Here is a 26133-nt window from a genome sequence, read left to right as displayed (position 1 = left end):
AGCTCTATCTCTCTTTCAAATCAGAACCAGTGAAGGCGGCGAAGGTCCTGTGTGATTGTCTGGAGGTGGTTGGAGGATGGATGATGGCTAACAGATTGAGGTCGAATCCTGACAAGACAGAAGTACTGTTCTTGGGGGACAGGTGGCGGGCTGGTGTGGAGGACTCCCTGGTCCTGAATGGGGTAACTGTGCCCCTGAAGGACCAGGTGCGCAGCCTGGGTGTCATTTTGGACTCACAGCTGTCCATGGAGGCACAGGTCAATTCTGTGTCCAGGGTAGCTATTTACCACCTCCATCTGGTACGCAGGCTGAGACCCTATCTGCAGCGGACTGTCTTGCCAGAGTGGTGCATGCTCTAGTTCTCTCTCGCTTGGACTACTGCAATGCGCTCTATGTGGGGCTACCTTTGAAGGTGACCTGGAAACTACAATTAATCCAGAATGCGGGAGCTAGACTGGTGACTGGGAGCGGCTGCCGAGACCACATAACACCGGTCTTGAAAGACCAACATTGGCTCCCAGTACGTTTCCGAGCAGAATTCAAAGTGTTGGTGCTGACCTTTAGAACCCTAAATGGCCTCGGCCCAGGATACCTGAAGGAGCGTCTCCATCCCCATCGTTCAGCCTGGACACTGAGGTCCAGCTCTAAGGGCCTTCTACCAGTTCCCTCGCTGCAAGAAGCCAAGTTACAGGGAACCAGGCAAAGGGCCTTCACGGTAGTGGCACCCGCCCTGTGGAATGCCCTCCCACCAGATGTCAAAGAGAAAAACAACTACCAGACTTTTAGAAGACATCTGAAGGCAGCTCTGTTTAGGGAAGCTTTTAATGTTTAACAGACTATTGTATTTTAATATTTTGTTGGAAGTAGCCCAGAGTGGCTGGGTAAAACCCAGCCAGATGTGTGGGGTATAAATAATAATAATAATAATTTATTAGTATTAATAATCACAACAACAACAACAGCAACTTCTTACACCAAGTCAGGTCAATGGTTCATCTAACTTAGTACTGTCTACACAACTGGCAGCGGCTCTCCAGAGGTTCAGACAGGGGATGTTCCTAGCTCTACCTAGAGATTGCTGGGGGTTGAGTTGAATCTGGGACTTTCTGCATGCAAGGTGGGTGTTCTGCTGAGCTACAGCCCTTCCTCAGGGTTGCCAAAAGTAATACAGCTATCACTTAATTACTGAATTTCATTTGCTGAAGCCACAGCAGAAAGCATCAAATAGTTAATTTACAGAAATAGTACTTCTGATTTTGAAAGTTTATGGCGTAAGTTATACGTACTAAGGGAAAGCACCCTAATATAAAGCTAAACTGAGTAACCCAAAACTATTACACAACCACATCAAGCAATATTGACACGGTTTGCTGCTAAAATTGGCAGAGCTATGCTTTATGATATAATAATTCAAATCAGAACAGAAAAATCAGGATTTTTAAAAAGAGGAACAAATTGATTTCATCAAATGTTTTATTGATCAAATGCGCAAGGATTCGTTTTATTGACTAGCATCTTGTAAATCTACTCAAACAGCACTTCTTAGATTGAAAAAGGAGCTAACTGGTGTTCAAGGACACATCTATAACCATCAGAGATGGTTCATGCAAAACATTTCTGCAGTACAACAGCAATTATATTCTACTACAACCCTATCATGAAAAACAAAGAAGTTGAATCTTTTGTTTGCAAGAACATTTTCTCATAGGAATGTTTTTGAACTACAAGCTTTTGAATTAGTTCTGCCTACACAGCTCACTAATACCCTTCTCTTATAAAAGCTAGCTATATTACAGTTCTAAAATTGAACTGTCCTAGGGACTATTCTGTCCAGAGTTAGAAATTCACCAAGCACATTATGTGACTGGTGCAGGTACAACTGCAACCATGTGGAGATTTCTGGATGCCAGGTTGGTGATTGACATCTCCATCTGGCTGGCCCCTCCAGCTTTCTTAAGCAGGTAAGCAGAAGAGCTTATTACGTTTATATCCCACCTTTTTCTCCAAGGAGCACATGGTTCACTCCCCACCTCAGTTAATCCCTACGACGACCCTGTGAGGGAGGGGTAAGGGGTTGTGACTGGCCTAATGTCATCCAGTGAGCTTCATAACTGAGTAGGGATTCGAATCTGGATCTCCCAGATCCTGGTCCTGCTAGATGGTCATGATTCAATACTGAGATAAATATAAATATAAATATGAACACTTTAAATTTAATTGAAAAACTGCTTATTTTTTACATACTTGCTGTAATTGAAATTTTAACATCTGATATAAATGGAGTTAAAAACTCAAAGTAAAACATGGAATGGAAGTAACAGTTTTCATTTATAAATGGACATTTTCTTAAAACTTGATTACATTTTCTGGTACTTACAGTCCCACCTACTATTCTTCCTAGTGGATACCATGCTCTTTCATCAAACCAGTTTAGGAATTCATAAAATCCATGTGACGCAAGATGATGTGTTGATCTGTAGTTAAACCTAGAAAAAATGGTAAAATTTAATAGGTTTCTCTAAGCAATTAAATCTACTTATTTTATGTAAATGTATTTGTCAGACAGCTTTTCAAATACATGGGACTGGATCTGAACAAATTTAGCTGAACTTTAATTTGTCACATTGATCTCAACAGGATTAATCATGATTTAAGCCTTGTAGACATCAATGTGATCCAAATGTAACTAAGTTAGCCTGGATCAAACCCATAGTTCCACTTGGTGAGTAGAAGTCTGACACAGTTAACAGCTTACTACTCTTGATCCAAGTTAGAAAGGAATGTGAAAATTGAAAATACTGTTAGGCACCCCCTCAAACTCCAAGAAGTGAGACTCCAGGAGTGCCTGCACTTTACTCAAGGTTCTGTTACCTTCCAATGAAGGTCAGCAAAGACTCTGGTGTCTTCAGGGTATATGGTTTTATTTACACATACATGCAACCTGCACATAGGATAGAGGGGCTCAAGCACTAACACGAGTCTAACAGATCTTGCTTCTCCATTAGGTTTCAAGCAGAACCACAAAATCCAGCATATCTGTTCTCCAACTTAGTCTCCAGCTATTGTTCTTCTACCTATCAGCCAGGTGATGAGGATGGAGAAAGGCCCATCCATTTGTTTCTGTGGCACAGGGCAACTTCTTTGGATATGGTAAATCATGGTACTTAAAAAGCCAGCCAAAGCTATTAGTTTGACAAAGGAACTGCTTTGGCAAGCTTCCTCTTAAACATTCCACTCTCACAGATTTCAACTTCAACTTCATCACCAAGCTACCAATCTTCTACAAACTTCAACCAGATTCTTCACCAATTCCTTAAGCTGTGACCTCCCAAATAAAGGGAAGGGTTTGTTAACAAACGCATCTATTTTTTAAAAGTCGCACCCCTTCCCCCTGAATAAAGGAGTTGCTCAGTGCAGTTTACAGATACAATGCAAGCATAAAAGTAACCATAATCCCTACCTTTATAACACTAATTATTAACTAAAATTAGCAGCATAAAACAAATAAAAGCATTCACAATCAGTACCATAAGCAGCAGCAGCATAATAAATAGTGTGTGCCAGCAGAACCCAAATAGAGAAGATAGCCCAACCTCTTGGGACAGGGTTCTGCTTATTGGGTGCCACCCCCGAGAAGATTCTTGCCTTAAAAGGCAATGGTACACAAAAGAGGGTCTCAACAGCTGATCTTAAAGAACAGGGCAGATTCACATAAGAGGAGACATTGCTTCCAGCAGCTTGGTTTCAAGCTACTTAGGGTTTTATACAAAATAACCAGCATCTTGAACTGCAGTCAAAACAGAATGGAAGCCAGTGCAGCTGACAGACCACTAGCCCCAGTCAAAATGTATGCATGTATGACCAGGACTAGGAATGGATTGGCACGCCAGCCAAAGCTGGACAGAAACTCTCCTGACATCTGAGCAGCTAATAACAAGACTAGATCCAGGAATACTCCTAAACTATAAACCTGGTCTTGTAAGCAGAATACAATCCTTTCCAGTACAGGCCGATATGCCTTCTGACCAAAAGCACCTCTGTCTCATCCAGATTTAATTTCAGTTCTTTTATTCTTATCCAGTCCCTGTGGTTGACAATCTCAAAACATTTTAGGTAAAGGAAGCCACACATACTCCTTTAAAAAGTTATCAGTTTTAGACCCTTAAGTACTAGCAGTTGCCAGGACATTGCCTGTGTAGTTCCTTCCTTATTTCAGATATCCTTTGATTTTATATAGATTTCTGTTTAAGCTTACTTTGCAGCACAATGTTATTTCTGTTCTTATATTATAATTGCCACTTGTAGAGTACTTCACAGACAGGTCCCTTTTATTTAAAATTATGTTATTTGAATGTTTTGTAACTTGCTGCCGCTTACAATTTATGATATTGTTCACATATCCATATAGGTTTGTTTTGTTTTAGAAACAGAAAGCAGATTATCATTATTATCAAATAAATTTCTATTATCGCCCTTTATCCAAAAATCACAGGGCAGTTTACAAAACACAAAAACTACATACCAAAACCCTCCAATAATCCCCACGTCCACAGTTTAAAAGAAAATAGATTGTTTAATTAGTCAAAGGCCTGGAAGAAGAAGGTTTTTGCCTGGCCCCTAAAGATATGTAATGAAAATGTCAGGAATGCCTCCCTGAGGAGAGCACTCCATAAGTGTGGAGCCACTACAACAAAGGTTCACACTTGTGTTTTCACCCTTCATACCTCTTGCAGACGGGAACAAGAAGGGTCTCAGATGATAATTGCAGGGTCTGGGCCAGATCACATAAGGAAAGGATGTCGTTCAGGTATTTTGGTCCTGAGCTGCTTAAAGCTTTGTAGGTCAAAATCAGCACTTTGAATTGGACCTAGAAACGAACTAGCAGCCAGTGCAGTCGGGCCAACATTAATGTTACATGCTAAAATGGTTTGGTGAGCAACCTGGCTGAATTCTGCACCAGCTGACGTTTCTGAACAATCTTCAGAGGCAGCCCCACATATAACATATTGCAGTAATCTAACCTAGACGTTACCAGAGCATAGACAACAGTAGTTAGGTTATCCCTGTCCAGAAAGGGGCCACAGGTAGGCCACCAGTTGAAGGTGATGGAAGGCACTCCGCACAACTGAGGCCAACTGAGCCTTAAGCAACAGCAATGGATTGAGAAAAACCCCCAAGGTGCATACCAGCTCCTTCAGAGGGAGTATAATCCCATGAAGAGCAGGCTACCTCCAGGGTTCGAAATTAGCAAGGCGCCAGGTGCATTTTGCACCTAAAGATTCTCCATTTGCGAGCACCTCAAAAAGTCTGGGTGCCATTTTTTGAGCCTGGCCAACACTCAAGGATTACTGATATGTATGTGCTTTGAAGCCTTGAAGTATATGTTAACTGTAGACAATATGTTAAGGAGTTTAAGAACAAAAAGTAGAGTGTTTTGAAAACTGAAGAAGTATGGTACCAATATTTTTATTGTAAACACCAAATTAAACATGTATTAACAATTTCTGCTAAAAATATGATATTAACAATGTGACACTTATTTGAATTGTGTATTAGTTCCTGCTTATCAAAATAATAAATAAAGTGTTGCCGACCCCCCACAATGGTGACTAGACATTCTGTTTTGGCACCCACAACCCAGTTCCCAGGAGCCCTTTTGCTCCTAGTTTTTCTATCCCAGTTTCTAACACTGGCTACCTCCTATCCTCCCATCCATCTAGGGAACCACTCACAAACATTGCCTCAATCTGGATTGAGCTTCAGTTTCTTAGTTCTCATCTTGTCCATTACAGAGCCAATACAACAGCCCTGCACAACCACTGCCACACCTGCAGTTGTAAAGGAGAAGTAGGGCTGTGTGTCATCCTCATATTGTTGACAACATACTCCAATACTCCAGATGACCCCACTCAGTGATTTCATCTTAAACTTGAAGCATGAGGAACACCACACTGAAGTCTTCCCAGGGTGGAAGAACACTCCTCAAGCATCACCCCTCTGGAAATGACCATCCAAGTAGAACTGGAACCATCACAAAGTAGTGCCACCCACCCCTAACTTGAACAGCTGCTCTAGGATACCATAATGGATGGTATCAAAAGCTGCTGAGAGGTCAAGGCAAATTAACAAGGACAATTTTTTCCTGTCTCTCTCCCAACAGAAGTCAACAGGGCGACCAAAACACTTTTTGTGCCAAAACCAGGCTTAAATTCTGATGAAAATGGATCTAGAAAATCACTTTCCTCCAAGAGCTCCTGGATTTACTTTCAAGCAATCAAAGGCTGGTTTCCAGCTGATGCAGGCAGGCAGGCAAGAAGAATCTGCATACACTTGAACAAGGGACAACAAAACTCACGTAAGTACAATGTAGGTGGTTGACTTTTAAAGAAGTAGTGAAAACTAAAGAGTTAAGCAGCCTTATAAGCTCATTATGTACCATGGACTGTAGCTCATATAATTTTAAAACTGCCAGCTGGAAGAATCAGAAATGTTTTAAGGGAGAAAGATAGGCCTTAAGAAATGATACCAGTCTTAATATCAATATAATTAAAAAGTGACATCAAAAATTATCCACATCTTGAAATTCTGGCCTACATTTGACTAGGATATTGTATGCTGCTCTAAAGTGGCTGTAAAAATGTTTCAGAGGAGATAATGAGGCAGAACTACACGAGGCAACCCTCTTTCATCGAGATTCTGAGGCAGGTTCAGATAAGTCAAACTAACTAATGGCAGGTAAAATTTTAAATAAGCATGTGTAGGATATTTTTCTTCCCTTTTCAAAGTGATGAGCCTTCCTTCTGTGAAAAACTACACTAATAGAAAATGGCATATCATAGTGAGTTAGGGAACTGGGGCATGCCAAGACTCCATTTATAGGCTACAGAACTGCAGGATATTGCCTTGATTTAACTAAAATTAGATTTCTACTTCATCTAAGTTTGATCTCACTAATTCAGTATATTGACAACTATAGTTCAGCTAAAATAATTCAATGTTTTTGTTTAAGTATGCAGTTAAGAGCCAAAGGTCCAAACTAGATGTCAGTCAAGTGGCTTGGCTTGCACACAAAGTCAAAACACATTATAAATATCACATCTTGTTTAGTCCTGGGATTAATGCATTGAAAAGGTTCCACAGCAAAGTGTTACTACATGGACAGATACCGCTGTTAGATAATTGGAAACAAGTGGTATCATTCTAACTTCTAACTGGGAGTGGTGGGAATGGGAGTGGGAGTGGGAGTTTCTAGTTGGTTGTAAAACAAGGCATACACTCATCTGAAGGAAACTGTGTCTAACCTGGCCTGTATCCACTGTGCAGCCTGCTACATATGTGGATCAGACATTGAATGCCTTTAGTAATATACCTTTAAGAGTTCAGAACTCCTTTCTATTCCTAATTAAAGTCTGAGCAACAATGCATGGTCTCTGAACCCACTACCAAGACAACTAAAGAAGAAACGTAATAAAACTGCCATTTCTGCTCCGAGAAATGGCAAATGTAGTCCCCCATGAAAATATTCCCTGGAAGTTTCCAGCACTACAGGAGGTTATTGTATTTCTCATGGAGTAAATCCTGTAAAAAACTTATAGATCAGGAACGAAAATATAGGGGTGAAAAGCTTGTAGAAAGTTTTACCTCATCAGGGCAGTTTATATGACCACAGCAAGCCACAAACCAACCTAGTTTAAATCTCATTTTTGTAGACTGAATATGTGTATGTGTGTGTATATATGCGAAACTAGCTATTGGAGAACCCAGCATAAAAAGATCACAGTCCGTCTTCATTTGCATGCAAAAATTGGAAGGCTTTTGAAGAAGAGATGTTCCCCTAATTAACAGGTGATCAGATCAAGTTGGCATATATAGTAACAAATCTGCCCTCACTGCTCTGATAATGTCACATTAAAAAAAAAAAAATCAAAAGGAAATGCCAGTGCCTCTTTTTCGCCTTCAACAGTATTTTCTGCATAATTACTCCACTGAAATGGACAAAATTTGGAGATTTTGAAATCATACCACATTTGCTCATTCTGGCATCATGATAAACCATGGTTTACCATAATATAGGGATGGGGAACCTGCTACCTGCCAGAATATAACTCTCATAATTCTTGACTACTACCTGCTGGCTACAGTGGATGTGTGTTAGAGTCTAACAACATATGGATGACTAAATGTTCCCCATTACCACTAACTTAAAGGGAACAAGTGGAGCAGAGCCTAGTCTCCCCACAGGCTTGTACGATTTCCCTCCCTTTCCAATGCATCCATGAGGAGGATTTGTGAAGCTTTCACCTCCATTTTGACCACATTTTAACAGCATTATTTTCAGAATGCGTACCATTGGTAATTTATCTATGGTTTGCTGAAACAAGCCACATTGGTAAACCACAACTTATTTGTCCTAGATAAGTTGTTCCATATGTACATTGCATTCTGGACAGATATCAAAAAATGTAAAGAGAATTTAAAGTTGATATTCTGAACTGGTAGGAACTAACAAAGATCCAATGGAGGGGAAGAAATGATATGCTCACAGAAGTAGGTTCAATGGAGTTAGAAAGCACTGTTTCAAATAAATTTTGCAATTTTCCTGTACACTTTAAAGAAAATAATAACCATAAATAGAAAAAAATGTTAGTTTTTACCATCATCACTTTGAAAGTTAAATATAAACCACTAACGTTCTGTTGACATGGTGGAACAAGTTAACAAAAATGAAGTATATTATTGAGAGAAGATCACTGGCTTCGAAACAAGCTGATCTATAAAACCTGATTTGCAAATGAAGTCTATGTAATGAAGGCTGGGTCACTTCTTATCAATAAAAATAACAATGCACAGAAGTATTTATTGTGGCCCTGGATACTGTTTTAAAGATGATCAGATTTGATTCTGTGGTAATTTAATGTGAAACCATATAATTGGATAACCACAGTATATTTCATTTAACATTTATACAGAATGTTAGTTTCCTAAAAGTTTAGATAGTTTTGTTGTTGTCCTTACTACAATCAGGTAACAAATAATGATGTAGATAATGCTGTCTAAAACCAGGTAGTTATATTTCATGCCTCTCAGACCCTATACCACTTTACTGCTAATCAAGTATAACCTCTTTTTACTTTAAAACTGAAATTTACCTTAACTTCACAACTTCACAACTTCTCCTACATGCTACCTACTTGTAACTGCTCACACATTACATTTGCATCCTGAACTTGTTTGAAACATAAAAGCATAAAACATCTTATTTTCAAAGCAAGTGTCTAAAATTCTGAACTGATTTTTTTTGAACATTTGTTTTACCAATAATTTTTGTTTGAAGATAATGGAGGTCATTCCTAACACATTATTTTTATTTATTTGTGAAATATGGGATTTAAGGGTGATAACGGCATAACAGCTTAGGACCACAATATCTAATGGACTGCTTTTCTTCACACCTGATGAGGCCATTCTGAACATCATGTTGCCTTCTGAGATATGGCTGGTTGAGAGGTACAAAAAGCCCTGAAATGCAGGACCTCCTAGTATTCTATCGCCTCTTGAACACTATTATTTTCCACTGGGTACTTAATTTAGGTGCTGTCTCGGTTTTTCTTTTTGCTTAGTCCTGGCTCTAGGTTTTTCTGCTCATTCATTTATTCATAAACTGATGTTGTTTCATTGGCCACTTCTTTATTATGTCATCTGCTTTGAGCACTTCTGTGTTTGGAGATGGAGGGAGGAAGTGAAGTAGCTGCATGTATAAACAGACACAATTGCAGCTACTGTAAGAATCACCATGAGCAAAAAGCTGTACTGGTAATGAAAAATAATATGACAATTTAGTGATTATTCTATAATGCTTGACAAAGACTGAGCAGGTTAGACAGATGACCACTACAGATGAATGTACTAACCATGTAAATAATAAAAGATAAGGCAGCCAAAGTATCTTTAGAAGCACATACTGAAAAGCCCTTGTTAGAGGCTACATAATCTAAAACCAATTTCAGTAAACCAATACTACAAATGATGAAGAGGTTGTAGAAGTCATTTGTAACAGTTTTGTGGCTTGCAAAAATTATGGAATTAAGAGAGCCCTCTTTCACTGAACCAGAAACAGACCAGAGATTAAGTCTGAAAAGCAAAGTACAGTCATACCTCGGGTTAAAGACGCTTCGGGTTAAATCTTTTCAGGTGACATCCTGCGGCGACCCAGAAGTACCAGAAAGGGTTACTTCTGGATTTCGCCGCTCGCGCATGTGCAGACGCTCAAAATGATGTCACGCGCATGTGCAGAAGCAGCGAATTGTGACCCGCGCAGATGCGGGTTGTGTTCTGCTCATGATGTGAATGGCGCTCCGGAAGAGATCCCGTTTGCATCCAGAGGTACCACTGTACTGTACTTTTCTGTGTGTAAGACTAGGTTTTTTTTTTACTTTAAAACAATGTTAAAAATCTGGGGCGTCTTATACATGGATAATGCATATGCCCATTTTCTAAATTTGGGGTCCCCGAAAGTAGGGAGTGTCTTATACATGGGGGCGTCTTATACACAGAAAAATATGGCATATGAAATATGTTTTTTCTAATATTTGTACAGTTTATAAATTGTGAAAAGATGATGGATGTACAACTGTATTCTGTCCAAGGCATAGAAGCCAGATCATGATGATGATGGATAACTTATTTCTACTTGTTCATTCAACCCACATGGAGTCACACAATTTAAAGGAAAATCTAGCAAGTGTATCAAAAGCATACATAGATAAACATGGTTATATTTGGGAAAGTAATTATTATTATTATTATTATTAATAATAAAAGAAATCTCTGTTGCATTTCTGATTTTGGTAATAATCCTGGCCTTCAATAATCTACTCATTTTACTTATGCAAAACAGATGGTAAGGTTGCATAATCACATAAACACAGTGACTATATTGTAATTGGTGAAGGACCTCAGCTTGTATAGCTTTCTACCTTCAAGAGGCTAGTGGTAAGGAACTTTGGCACAATGAGCCACTGCAACATTTGAAACAAGTCATTTATGAACTGCTATGGAATACCTAAGAGCTTCCTTGGGTGTACCCAGTGGGATTTTATACTATTTCTTCTTCATGCCATGTCAGAAATATGCTTCTCAAAGAAGCCTCAACTTCTGCAGTATTGGCTCATGAACTAACTGAATGGTTCTAATTGCATGATCCCAGCACCTAGTTTTAAATTCAAGCAATGAAATTGCATTCATAAAATGATTATGTATTCAACAAAATTAGTTTTGTATTCAGCTTCCTGTCACTAAGGTTGCATATACAAATGGAACTGGACAATATAATGGCCTGGTTCACTCTTAGTGTTAAGTCAAACTATGGCTTAGCATGAATGAGCAAATGTGCTGTTCACTGGAAAAAAGATTACAGCTGTAGTCCTGCTGCCACTGCTCTGCTATGAACTAAGTTAAAGTTTGGCTAAGTGTTACAACTGAACCCAGACTTGTGGTTTATGCCCCGATAACAAACCACAAACTGTAAATCTTAGAACAAACCTTGTTTACAGTTCATGGCTTGTCTGGAGTGGTGTAAACCATGAGCACTGATTCAGATTCAGTGCTATGCCAAACTATGGCTTAGCTCATAGCAGCAAGGCGGCAGCAGGACAGGAGGAGGAGAAAAGCAGTCTGATCTCCCAGAATCTGCATGTTAGCCTGTTTGGATTACATATGAACTAGGTCACTGATTTTTTTTAATATTCATTTAAAAAAAACTGCTTTATTTATTTAAAGGCAGCCAACAGATAAAATAAACTAAGCCCAATACAATAACCAAATTAACAAATCCGTAAGTCATTAAAAGAAACACTGCCTAAGCTAATGTAGAAGTTATTTAATCAGTCAACAACCTTATTAAAAAGCCATAACTTTACCAGACACAAGAAGGAACAGAATGATGGGACTCAATACACCACACCCTTTATGTAGCAGGCACCTCTTGAGGTTGCGTGATCTGGAGCTCTCTTGGGAACACTTTTACATGTGCTGATGATTGGAGCATGCAGAAAAAGGGCAGTTCTTGAGTCATCCAGGTCCCAAGCTAAATGCTTTAAAGGTTTTATATCAGCGCCTTGAATTGAGCCCAGAAACTATTTGGCAGCTAGTGCAAATCACAAAGGGATAATGCAACTGTTAACATGGTCAGTTTTAGAAGTTAATTAGCATAATGGATGTTTTCCACACAGGAATCCTTCTTTGTTCATTCATTTACACGTCTAATTTTTCTAGCACTGCAACTAATGTTTATATTTGAACCCTCATAAAGCATAAAAGTGACCTGTTGAGGTATGTGAAAAGCTCCTCAAAAGTCCACACTGTTTTTTACACCTAATTCAGTCCCATTTGCTGCTGTTTCAGCCTATTTTAGGACATCTCTCAAAACACGATCCAAGCCAATCACACTGGGGAACTGGGTGGCACTATGTCACTGTGTAAGCAGATATGGCTATGTGATATTGTCACCGAGGTCTAAGTGAAAGTGGCAAGAGAAACTGCATCTTTGTTATTGAGCCAACTGGGCCAACTCTCCCTGTGTTGCTGTCAGCACTGCACAGCAAGACTTTTGCTCTGATCCAGCTTTAGTCATGCATAGTTATGCATGAGTAGCTGCAACAGAAGAACAGTGATGTCGATCCAAATGTACATCCCCGTTCTGCCGCAGCTAAATATACACAAATGAATTGATTTAGAGAACATTCCCTCTTCTTGCTCTCTTGGGGAAACTTACACACCCTCTCTTGAAAGGGGTGCAAACATTTTTTTTTTGGGGGGGTGCTGACTGCACAGAATAAAAAAGGTCTATGATGCTACCTCTGTTTCGACTCAGCTCTGATTGTTTTTCCTTTATATATCTATTGTCTATCAACAGCAGGTGGTATCAATAGAGGTGGTAGTATACAGAAGGACACATGCAAGTGTTACTCCAAATATGTATTTATTTCACTTTCTTACCAAAGCACTGTGGGACACACACACAAAATCTATTCACAGGTTTAACATAATCATAGTAACCACTCCTTGGAACAAGGTGCAGGTTCAGTGCCTCTCAGCAGTGTCCCAGATTGCTTTACTTTCTCCAATGTGTCTTAATCAAAGCCACTGAGAATCCTTTTTGTACAGCTCCATCCTAAGTCCTGTTTCAAACAGTGCAATCCTAAGTATGTTTACTCATAATTAAGTTTCACTTTGATCAGTGGGGCTTTCAGTTGTTCATGGGACTGCAGGTTTAGTCAGAGCAGGGGTGTAATGGCACCTTTGAAACTGATTTTAGCAAACACTTTCATAGAATTCATTTTTAGTGACAATAAAATGCGAAAGTGTTTATCCAATATTAATAGTCAATATGCTTAAACCTCCAATTTATGTGTCATATCAAGGTTTTTTTTTATAAAAAAGAATCTATTATATGACAATGTACCCACCACCATTTTTATCCTTTGCTTTCAAACTACTTCTATTTGATTATTTTAAACCTGTTTTCTCTTGCCTTTGCTAAGTGCAACGTTAAGTGCTCAGGGCCACATCAGCAGCTTTATTCTGATAGGTGCATGTTACAGACACAGCATGCATCCACTAAAACAGTAACAAGTAGAGGTACAGCTGCTTCAAAACACACACACACACACACACACACACACACACGTAGCTGGTCCAAGCATTGAAGAAAATATATGAAACTGCCATATACAGACTCAGAGTACTAGTCCATATTCTTTACTCTGACAGCAGCTCTCTAAGGCTCAAGGTAGGCTGATATGATATACATGCCAGAGATCACTGAACGGATCTTGCACTGTATTTTGCTTTGCTAAATGAGTGAGGGAAAGAGGAACACACATATGCTATGCCTTATTTGAATTGACCTTCTCCAGAGCTCATATTTGCCCTGCTGCAGAAAACTGATAGTACACATATCACTAGGGAAGTGACAAATCCTGTGCCATTTTCCCAATCTTAATCCCACCCCAATCTGTTATTTGCTCTAGAAGGGGGGCAAATAGACACTCCAATCCCACTACTTGGGGCAAGGGATTCACCCAGTACCATGGCTCCAAGTATATCTCCCTCCTGTGGCTATTATTACCTTTAAAAGAGGGGAGAGATCTGATAAAGGCCCTCCTGACAATGCATGTAGCTTGGCCCTGAGATCCTTCTAATTTGAAAAATCTTTCTCCAGATAGTGAATGTACAATCCTCTACAGCTAAAGCATGTACTGTACTCTACTATTGAGCTGTATGTTTTCCTCAAGAGAGAAACATAAAGCACGTCATCTGGTTTGACATGGACAAGACTGTACAGAGACCTGTGGTATGGTACACTAAAAACCATTTAATTCTTTCTGCACAACACACAACTGTCCACTAACATGTAATTATTATTACACTGGTGTCTCACCCTAAAGGGTTCAGAGAAGAAGATAAGGCTGTGATGCATTTTATCCTCTCAACAACCCTGTGAAGCAGGTTAGACAGAAAGATAGTAACTACAAGAACATAACAAGGCTAACCCACTATCATTCAGTGAGCTTCATAGCTGACGAGGGCTATGAATCTAGATCCTGTCCAAGTCAAACTTCTATTCCACTGCACCACACTGACAACACTAATTACTGCTGTAATCTAATCACATTACTGATGTGATGTGTGAAGTGGCTCTCAGGATTCCCCACAGTTTAACATGTGGCAGTTTCTCAAATGCATCCCACTCTATGAGAAATATGGCAGTCCACATGGCAGGCTGCAAATCATGAGATTAAAATAAGTGATGCAATCCAATATAAGGGCAGAAATGTACATCTCCATGCAACCGTGTGGCGACACAGGAAGCTCTCAGTCAGAAATAACCCTATCATGATGCATTAAAACCTGCCATTACATTCAGAAATGAACTGTTCCACAACATAAAGTGTCAATTTAAAGCCAATCAATGCAGCATGGGGGCAACTAAGCACAGAAAGTATTCCTGAGCCTGCAGAAATAGACCTCAGGACTGCACTTGCCTCAGTGCTATTTGGATAAAATTTGATGTGCAATCAACTCATACATTTTCTCTAGTGGAGACCACAGCCATGTGGTATGTTCCATGGGATGGGGATTAAACCTCTATACTTGTTTTATATGGAAACAAAGCAAAGTCTCATGAGAAACCATCCTAAAACAAAGCGACACTGCATGCCTACCAATACCAATATATCAAAAAGCTTGAATATCAAAAATCACCTCTCACATTTCACCAACGCCACACTAATTTTCAGTATTTCAGATGGGGTTACCGACCAGCAAGGTTACCCCCTTCCAACTTCCCGATTTGCTCTCCCGTCCCAAATCCTGGGCAGACCGTCCCCCGAGATTCCGCATAGCCGCGTTCACAACATGCCCTCTGGGGAAGCAGAAATCCAGAGGAAGAGCGCGAAATGCTTATCCCCTGGTGGGATTGCACTCATTTCCCTACTCTTAGCACACGATTGCAGAGGCAGCTCCGCAGACCCCTCTGCCACAGCACGCAGCTATTACACCTAACGGCGACCCACCTGTACGCAGCAGCAGCAGCAGCAGCGGCAGCCTCCGCCTGCCCCTTTCCCGGACCAGCGTCCCGTCAAGCAGCAGCCTTCTCTCTCTCTCCGCGCTTCCCCTGCAGCCGCTCCCTCGGCCATTCCCCCCTTCTTCTTCCTCCTGCTCCTCCAACGCACACGCCGCCCGTGCCGCAGCGAGGAGGAGAAGCGGGCGCCGCACAAGTTTTGCCGAATGAAGTGCATGAGCAGGGCTTGGGGGGGGGGGCCGGCCTCTCGGCCCAGGATGGAAAGAAGCCGCAGCTCAAGGTCTACCTGTCCGCTCCGGAGCATCTGCCGGCGCAGGAAGGGACCTTTCACCCACAAAGGTTCCCGTAAAACCACGCCTAGCACTCCGCGTGCTCCGAGTCCCTTCCGCGCTTGGCCCCGGGAGACCCTTCCCGGGACCCGCTTGTGCAGAGGGCCGGCGTCGACCCCGCTCCTCCCGCGGGGCTACGTCCTGCCTCTGCTCCCCAACTCACTTACCAGGGGTCGAACTCGTGGATGATGCTCTCGAAGCGGATGACGGCGAAGAGCCTGGAGCTGAAGCCGGCCAGCCAGGCCAGGAAGAGGATGGTGAAGGAGAGCAGCGACTGCCAGCCCGCCGGCTGCGACAGGCCCCCCGACAGGCCACCGCCCGCCGGGGGCCCGGCGCCGGTCGTCGACGACGACGACGAGGAGGAGGAGCCCCTGCTGTTGGCCAGCGCTTGGGAAGCGGCGGAGTTGGACGACGACGAGGCGGCGGCACCGGTCTTGTGCTTGTGGTCGGGGGCCGAGTGCTCCGCCATGTTGCTCCCCGGGGCTCCTCGCTTGCCTCTCCGCCTCACGCGCGGCGAAGGAGGAGGAGGAGGAGGAAGAAGGGCAGAGTCCGCCCCGTTTCCCTCAGCGCGCTCTCCGACGGAGGGAGGGAGGGGAGGCGAGGCAGCGGCGCCTATACCGCGCCCGTTTCACTGGCGGCGGCGGCGGCGGCGGCTCCTCCTGCCTCCCGCCTCCTCCTCCTTCTGAATCTCCTCAGCGACCCGGGAACTGCCGCCCGATGCCGCCGCCAACATCCCAGTGCGGCGCGAGGCGGGCGGAGAGCGGGAGCGAGACCCGAGTAGCTCGCGCGCGATGTGAAGGGAAGGGAAGGGAAGGGCGGGGGGCGGGGGAGGGAATGGGAATGGGAGGAGGAGGCGTGGCCGAGATCGCGAGGTGGGCGGAGCAAAAGCCGCGGGTGAGGAGAGAGAAAAGCTTCCGTATGAGGCAACGCTGGCTCGGGACGGTGTTGTAAGCCGTTGACGGGCGAGTGACGTGCCACGAGGCGCGCGCGCGGAAGGAATCTGCGGAAAGAGGTGGTTAACTGAGGCCGAAGCATCCGATGACATTCGCACAGGATGGGCGGAGCCAACAGCGAGGCCCCGCCCCACTTGTCGCTCCTGCCGCTCACCCCTCCTTCTCCTCCGTCCGTCCTTCCGTGAGGGAACTCCCTACTAACCTGTCAGAGAGCGACAGGTACTTCAAAAGGGCAGGCCGGCGGCCAATCGGAGCCCAGAGCCGCAGGGCGCGGAATGGAGAGAGGCAGAGGCTCTAACCGCCTCCACCAATGGCGGAAGGCGTGTGCTAAGTGGAAGGGTGCGATTGGCCAAGGGTCCCGACCATTCGCAGGCTAAGGTCGGGTTTGGTTGCGCGTCACGTGAGGCGCACGGGAGCGTCGGCCTCTCAGGCGAGCGCCGCTTTCGCCGCAGGGTCTGCAGTGGGGGGCGACGTCTGACTTTCGAAGCTTTGCTGGGAGCGTTGCATCCTGGGGGTTGTAGTTTGCAGCTGCTGTGGCTTGTCAGGCTCTTCTTGCGTAAAGCTGACTATCCCTGTGGAAACTCTCTGGATGCTTTCCTGTAAGTAGTGATGAGCTGGACAAAGGCAAATTAAACGGAGCCTCATTCCAGATGGAGCAGGCCATGCGGATTAGTTCCTGCATTTGCTGCTGATCATGTGGCCACACTCTTCAGAGGATCTGCTTTGCAGCCACTGCTTGGCTCTCGAGGGGCAAAAGTGGCAATGAGTGTTCCTTTCCCTTTCTACATGTTTTAGTGCTCCCTTTGCCACCCTGATGTATGTGCGTATTGCTCAGACTTTTACTTTATTTACTCTGCTGAAGCTCCTGTGCTGCTTTATTAGTCCTTCAGAGCAGCTCACATACCCTCCAACATTTCTGCGATGAAAATAGGGACATCCTGTTCAATAATAATCATAATATTTATACCCAGCCCATCTGACCGGGTTGCTTCCAAAATATATTTTAAAAATCATTAAACATTAAACATATACAGGGCTGCTTTCAGATGTCTTCTAAAGGTCCTATGGTTACTTATCTCCTTGGCTTGGGACAATCAGAAACCGGGACGGCTTCTGTGAATCCCGGACTTTCCCTGGAAAATAGGGACGCTTGGAGGGTCTGAGCTTACAGTTTTGAAATGGTTGTGAAGAAATAATAAAAAGAAAGAAATTGAAAAAGCCAACAGCATTAGGAAAATGTCTGTGTTGGGGGGGGGAGGAATACCCTCCTCCCACTTACACCTCAGCAGAGCCTAGGCAAATCAAAGGTTTCCAAAAGGTAGCATTGTCAGCCCCAGTTAACCATCTCTGGAAAATATTTCCATAAGCAAAACAAGGCATCACAAGTGGCTCTTTCTCTGGTCACTACAGTTGAAATGCTTGCTAGTCTGGGAATTGCTATAGCCCTGAAACATTTTGCTGTTGTTTTATTTATATAGCTTAATCCATAGTGCGGCTTATAATCTAGAACAGGTGAGCTGCTCTATATCAGGGACCAAAAGCAGTATTCCAGACTTCTCTATCCCGCCCTTGGGAGTCTCTTAGATGTTGCCCCCTTCCCAAGCCTTACCCATTAGCAGCCCTGCTTCTTGGTTTGCCTGCGCTGAAAGGTGTCGTGGAAGAGGGGTGATGCCTCTTGCTTCCTCGCATTGAGTATACAGATATGTGTATGTTGTGATTTGAGTGTGGCCGCCCACTGTAGAAAGGTAGAATTCACATCCATTGTTCCACCTGCTTTTGCCTCTGGCGCTAACTGCTGCTGGTATGTGGCACTGGGGAAGGTTGCGCACTAGGGAATGTAGCCCTCAAACTGGGAAAGGTTCCTCACCCTTGAACCAGACATTTCTGAAATATCTCCTTTGTGTCTAACGGAGATAAGGGAGAGAAACAGAGGCAGGTGTAAACAACAAACAGTTCAGTTACACACGAGTTAGTTAAGTTACCGTTGTAGTGTATTGGGACTAAAGGGTTGTGCCTATAACTTTATGGAAAATGTTTTGAGGAGAGCTCTGGAAGACATAAGCGAGATGACCTCATAGGGCCATTCTGAAAGGCACTTCCGGGCATAAGGGGCAACGGGGGAGAAAGGGCAGTCTCATTTGAGGAAATAAAAGTGCAACAGAAGGCTGAGGGTGGTTGAGTTGGATGAAGAGTTTGGATTTGTTACCCCGCTTTGTCACTACCCTACGGAGTCTCAAAGCGGCTAACAATCTCCATTCCCTTCCTCCCCCACAACAAACACTCTGTGAGGTAAGTGAGGCTGAGAGACTTCAGAGAAGTGTGACTAGCCCAAGGTCACCCAGCAGCTGCATGTGGAGGAGCAGGGAATCGAACCCGGTTCACCAGATTACAAGTCCACCGCTCTGAACCAGTGCACCACACTGGATGAAGCTCAGGCACCTATGTTTTGTGGTATAAGAACGGAGAGATGTGGAGGTAAAGGTGTGAAGGTTGTGAAGTACCCAGGAACATACAGGAAGCTAGTGTATGGATTTATGGAGAGGTGTCATGTGATCAGGATGATGGAAAAGGTGAATAATGTCAAAATAATAATAATTTATTATTTGTACCCCGCCCATCTGGCTGGGTTTCCCCAGCCACTCTGGGCGGCTTCCAACAAAGATTAAAAATACATTAGAATGTCACACATTAACAACTTCCCTGAACATGCTGGAAAGAAGTGAGATGATGGAAGGCCAGAGAGGAGATGAGGCAAAAAGCTGACCAGGGAACAACTCCCCTAGGAGGAAAAGTTCCTGTGTTTGTGCCTTTGGGGTTTGGATAAAGGATGGGGAAGAGGCAACAAGATAGGAGTGTTGTTTTTTAGTTGTGTCCGACTCTTCGTGACCCCATGGACCAGAGCACGCCAGGCACTCCTGTCTTCCACTGCCTCCCGCAGTTTGGTCAAACTCATGTTGGTAGCTTTGAGAACACTGTCCAACCATCTCGTCCTCTGTCGTCCCTTTCTCCTTGTGCCCTCCATCTTTCCCAACATCAGGGTCTTTTCCAGGGAGTCTTCTCTTCTCATGAGGTGGCCAAAGTATTGGAGCCTCAGTTTCACGATCTGTCTTTCCAGCGAGCACTGAGGCCTAATTTCCTTAGGAATGGATAGGTTTGATCTTCTTGCAGTCCATGGGAAATATATATATGGCGAGTGTAGAAATATATATATGGTGTGGAGAACGTGGATAGAGAAAGGCTTTCCCGCCTTTCTCGTAACAATTGAACTTGTAGCCATCCAATGAAGCTGAAATGTTGGAGGCTTCAGAACAATCAAAATAAAGCATTTCTTCACGCAGCGCAGAGTTCATCCATGGAATTTGCTCCCACAGAATGGCCACCAACTTGGATAATTTTGGATTGGACAAATTCATGGAGGAGGAGACTGCTAGCCACGATGGCTATGCTCAACCTGCACTGTCAGCCTCTCAATGTCAGTTGCTGGGAACCGCAGGCGCGGAGAGCACTGTTGTGCTCAAGGTCCGTTTGCAAGCTCCCCTAGGCCCCCGGCTGACCCTTGTGAGAAGAGGAGTCTGGAGCAGATGCTCCATTGGCCTGATCCAGAAACATCTTATGTTCAAGGCATGGACCAGAGAGTTGCTTCTGAGGGGGACACAGAAGAAGCGGCATATTGCAATTTTATAAAGAAAGAACCAAAGGTCAACGAGGGATGGTGATGTTATGCACTCTTAAGTGCTGAGAAACTGGCTATGACAGCACTTGTATATAAGTGCTGCCTTTCAGCTTACCTCTTCAAATAAATATATTGTTCTTCTCTTGTTACAGGTTTAGAGAAAACCTGTGCTGCAGTAGCTTTCTCGCAGACCTATTGCCACCCCGTGCTATCTTTTAGAAGCATATGCAGCATTTATCGAGGTCCATCCTGAATTTTCACACATTTTCTTTTAAACCAGCCTTGGGTTTTTTTTATAGCAGTTACCAGGGTCTCTTCTCTTCCTTCCTTGCAAGAGATGTGGAAACCTTAGATGCAGCAATGTCTGGGTCTGTTTTCACCTGCCTCTCCCCCCCCCCCATAAAAAAAGACTTAAGACTTCTGTAGGCCGTATCTGACAGCTAATTTGCATCTATACGTTTCATCACCCGGGATGTCATCATTCAGTGACTCACACTTGAATGTAGGCAGTTTTGCTAACCAATCAGAATGTTACAGATCGGCCTATATTTTTACTACGTTGTGTTTGCCATAATTACAGTATGTCACTGGCAGGTGAAAGCTTCATCTTCATGCAGAAATGTACTGAATGTCTTCTTCTCTAACTCTCAGACCCACCATGTTGCAATGTGTTTGCATCTTCTTGACTGGAAGCTGAGGAGAAAAATACAAAGTGTTGGAGTGGAAAGAGGTTCCTCAACCCCGACTCCCCACTAGTCATTTATATCTTGCAGCACCCATATACTGTTTTTCCACCAAGCCTGGTTGACTTGAGGATGGTGCCTTTGAGGACATTATCCAGGCCAGGGGTAGCCAATATGTTGCCTTCCAGCTGTTGCTGGATTGCAGTTCCTGTCATCTCTTATCACTGGCCGTACTAGTTGAATCTGATAGGAATTGCAATCCACAACCTGTACAGGGTACCATATTAGAACTTGTGACTAGGTTGTGGTACTAGACGCGGGGGGTGCCGTGGTCTAAACCACTGAGCCTCTTGGGCTTGCCGATCAGAAGGTCCGTGGTTCGAATACCCGCGATGGGGTGAGCTCCCGTTGCTCTGTCCCAATTCCTTCCAGCCTAGCAGTTTGAAAGCACACCAGTGCAAAGTAGATAAATAGGTACCACCGCGGCGGGAAGGTAAATGGCTTTTCCGTGCACTCTGGCTTCCGTCACGGTGTTCTGTTGTGCCAGAAGCGGTTTAGTCATGCTGACCACATGACCCGGAAAGCTGTCTGAGGACAAACGCCCGCCTCCTCGGCCTGAAAGCGAGATGAGCTCCGCACCCCATAGTCGCCTTTGACTGGACTTAACCGTCCAGGGGTCCTTTACCTTACCTTTTACCTTACTAGTCTAACTTGTCTCTTGTTTAAGTGCCATCTCCCTTTCTCTGAATGCTGCCTTCAATCTTGATCCCAGCTCGGTTTTGATTACACACTTGCTCCTTGCCTTCTTGATCCTCCTTTGTTGCCTTGGCTTGTAACCCCTGATGATTTTGGACCAGGCAGCTGCTGCAAGTCCAATTGGGTTGGTAGCCAGGGCCCCTTCTGGTTCCAGAGCCTCGGTGCCTGAAGCCTGACAAAGGGTCAGCTTTTAAATAACTGGGACCCAGGACCACAGAAGAAGAGGGTTGTATTCAGTAAAAGTCTAGCAGGTTCTTTCAGTTCAACGATCCCAGTAAGAACCACTCTAATTATGGTGCTATTTAAAATTGTTTGTATGCAATTTTATTCTCAAGAGGCTCCCTGGGCTCCCTTTGGGAGATGAATGGTGGGCTTACGATTTTTAAATAAACAAATGTGTGAATGAAATTAACATGCACATTTTGTGTTCTGTAAATAGGTAGCTGCAGGAAAGTGTGAGATAATGTCAGCACCATGAGGGTGGTTGTGGTGGCGAGAAGTTTTAACACTTTCTCTCCTGGCCACGGCCTCAACAAAATTGCCTCTCCAAGTCTGCTGTTTGCTTTCAAGGGAAACTCCCAGTGGTGACCATAAGCAAAGACTTTTCCCTTGCAGCAGAGAAAGCCTTGCTCCTGTCCTTTTTGTTGTGACATAATTATTGGTAGATGGAAGCGGCAACAGTGGTGCAGTTCTGGGTATCTGAAGTATCACTGGCACATGCAGAAGCCATATGGAAGAATCTCCAGTACCAAAACAGATGTTCACTCCACTACCCTTATATGTGTTCTTTAAGGATTGTAATCCATAGTCTTAAAAGAAACTGACATCTCAGTTGGTCAGAGGTGGAGCATCCAGAATAGAAGGCGTATAAATCTTATTTCTGTGCTTTTGCTAACAACAACAACAACAACAGTAGCAAACAAACCTAAAGAATGTGCACCTTTCCTTAAGATATATTAAAAATATATTTTATCTAATAAGATTACTATTTTATTGTTTATTTTATAAATCCGTGTTTTAATTCTGGGGGTATGGTGAGGTTTTTTTGTTTGTATTTATGTAGTTTTTGATTCATGCTTTCGTGTTTTATTTTGTACATATATTTTTAAAAATTGCTTTTTTATTATAAGCTTCCCAGAAAAAATTATGGGGTGGCATACAAATGCCAGCAATTTTTGTCCTGGATAGGAATAATGGTGTATACATGTTCAGGAAAGATGCAAGTTTTTCACATCTGTTTTGGTTTTGCAAAAGCACCATGTTACTACTTTTAAGATCTTTAAAGCTGCTAACTGTTTCAGTTGATCTAATGTATGAGAAAAAGAAAAATTAATATCCTGCATATATCAGCATTATTATAACCATAATGCATTAATGAGAGAGAGAGAGAGAGCGCGCAAGAGAGAGAGAGAGAGCGTGCTTCTATTAAACCAATCTTTAAGATCTAAAGAATATATATATTTTTACATATACATCAGTAGAATTTATTTGTTTGGGCTACTGGCCATAACAAAACATACAACAAAATACCAGAAAAAAATAAATAAAAATAATCCCCCCAATACAGCCCCACAGAGCATCAGTAGCCCAACATCAACTAGCACTGGGCCACAAATACTCTTACAAGGCAAAAGTGCCGTACTTTTCCGTTTATTCCTCCCTTCTGTCTTTGTTCATTTTACTTGGATTAGTTGGGACTCGCAGAGAAGTGCGTAGTGCGTGCATCTCCATTTGAATGGTGGTTCTGTGCAATTCAGGGCTCAACCCACTCTCTGCCTCCTATCATCCCCCTTTCTCCAACTCCTTCTAGATAATCAATATAGTAAAGGTAAAGGGACCCCTGACCATTAGGTCCAGTCGTAGCCGACTCTGGGGTTTCCTGTTCAGGGAAGTTTTTAATATATAATACTGTTTTTAACACTTGATTGGGAGCCACCCAGAGTGGCTGGGGAAACTCAGCCAGATGGGCGGGGTATAAATAATAAATTATTATTATTATTATTATTATTATTACAGCACTCATCTCGCTTTATTGGCTGAGGGAGCCAGCGCTTGTCCGCAGACAGCTTTCGGGTCATGTGGCCAGCATGACTAAGCCGCTTCTGGCGAACCAGAGCAGTACACGGAAACGCCGTTTACCTTCCCGCTGGAGTGGTACCTATTTATCTACTTGCACTTTGACGTGCTTTCGAACTGCTAGGTTGGCAGGAGCAGGGACCGAGCAACAGGAGCTCACCCCGTCATGGGGATTCAAACCGCCGACCTTGTGATCGGCAAGTCCCAGGCTCTGTGGTTTAACCCACAGCGCCACCTGTGTCCCTAGATAATCAATATATTGTGGTCCAAAAGAGCCAGGGGTGTCTGACCCGCAAGAAGTTGCGATAACACCAGTGAGCACATGCTGAGAACGATCTCCTGATCTCCTGTAACCCTGTCAATGAGAGCTTCTCTCCTGCTGACTTGGAATATGCCGCTCTCATTTCAGTCGTCCTCTCCCTTGCTGACTGTTGCACAGGTGCCAGTGCCTGCTTTGTAGCAACATGTATTTCCACTCCAACCTTCCTCTTTAACCCAATTTGGCTCCTTGCATGCTTATCTGACGCCTACCATCGTCTCCATATTTGGCATTAGACCCCTCCTACCTCTACCACCTCGTCAGATTTAACCGCAGTGTTGCTGATTCAAATCTAATGCACTCTGTGTAAAGAATCAATCTTTATATTTTGCAATGAATTCCATGCTCTTTTATCCTGAAACTTGGTCTATCAGCTGGTTGCTGATTTCCCCTGCTATATGTGGAATCTACCTGTACTCCAAAAACATGCGCTGCTCATTGTACATGTGAAAACCAACACAGGATGTAGACAAGGACATAGAGTAGCGTTGCCCCTATTGGCCAGGGAAATCTTTGATTTATGTTGGTTGGAGTAGTTTCCATCATGTAGAAGGTGCTGTAACAATTCATGCTAAATACTTGTATAAATAACAGTGTAGAATATTTAATGGAGACTGTTTAGTGTTGAATGTTTTTCACTGTCTTCCCACAGATGCAATAATGCAGATTAAGAGGCACATTTGTGATATTGTCCATCTGGAATCAATGCTGGAATCTCAGTGAAGCCTAACACCCTCTTTAAACGAAACCTTAATATGCAATTTTTCAGTTCATGCTGAAACTTTATATCTGCATACCATGGCACTGATTTTACAGCTGATAAAGAATATATGTGCGTGTTTCTGAGATGAAATTGAGCTGCTAACTGCTAGTTTCCATTAAAACAGATCTGGGAGAAACAATGGGGGATATCGAACTAAGTTAGAGCAGACGTGTTAAATTCACGGTCTTGTAACTTGAGTCAGTCGGTTGAAGTGGGTCTGCTCAGACTAATGCGATATATCATTCCATATGACTGGATCCTATCACCAGTGCTGGGAAACCAGATTCTTCAGCTAGTCAAAATAAATTGTCAATGCTCATCCGAGGCAACCTTGTTTCTAGCAAATGATTTATTTTGTGCCAGAAGTTAAACAGAAGAGAGTAAACAACCATCTCGACTTTGGAGCATTCCTGTTTTCATATCCTAAATGAAATTTGCCGGGTTTGTAAGTGTAGGCTGGAAACCTGAGCCAGAGAAAGAACGATGCAGAATTCAAGAGGTGGAAGGGACCTCAGAGGGAATCGAATCCACCTTTTTCCTTCATGCAGGCTCTACAGCCACAGTGAATTCCTGCTAGATTTCTGTTTGGCCTTTGCCTTTCCTGCATTAAGCAAAATACCCTCAGGGAGAGGGAGCCCACATTTTTCCACAAATGAACAACTCTTACCTAGGAATAGAAGGATCAGTCCATTTCAGTTCTCCCAGCTTACAGCCAAGAAAAACAGGTATACATTTAAAAATCAAACAGTGCAAAACTGATTTCATAATAACAGAATAAAACAGCAACATAACAGCAAGTGCAAAAATGTGCAAACAACAATGACATTTCAGTACTATAAATATAACATCAACATCCAGCAGCAGAAATAAAAAGGGAGTGCGACAGTTTCACCTTGGACCTAGAAACACCCCTCCCATGTCACTGTTCCCTGTCTGTCTCCTGCAGAAACTTCTTTTAAGCTTCCAAAGGCAACAGGTGGGGAAGCTGGGAACACCTG

At 43.2% G+C, this 26133-nt stretch overlaps 1 protein-coding gene across 1 annotated transcript in view; it reads right to left on the bottom strand.

Moving 5' to 3' along the window:
* STT3B (STT3 oligosaccharyltransferase complex catalytic subunit B) overlaps window positions 1–16560 on the bottom strand; it is a 43754-nt gene extending 27194 nt beyond the window's left edge. The window contains exons 1-2 of the mRNA XM_079947264.1: window positions 16080–16560; window positions 2378–2486 (exon numbers count right to left, since the gene is read on the bottom strand). Of these exons, the coding sequence (XP_079803390.1) occupies window positions 2378–2486; window positions 16080–16381 (411 nt within the window). The 5' untranslated portion in view covers window positions 16382–16560. The remainder of the gene's footprint in view (window positions 1–2377; window positions 2487–16079) is intronic.
* Between the last annotated feature and the right edge of the window lie 9573 nt (window positions 16561–26133).

The sequence above is a fragment of the Podarcis cretensis genome (assembly GCF_951804945.1).
Source record: "Podarcis cretensis genome assembly, chromosome: 12".
Lineage (NCBI taxonomy): Eukaryota > Metazoa > Chordata > Lepidosauria > Squamata > Lacertidae > Podarcis > Podarcis cretensis.
Note: the sequence above shows the minus strand (reverse complement) of the source record. Positions and strands in the feature narration are given on the sequence as shown.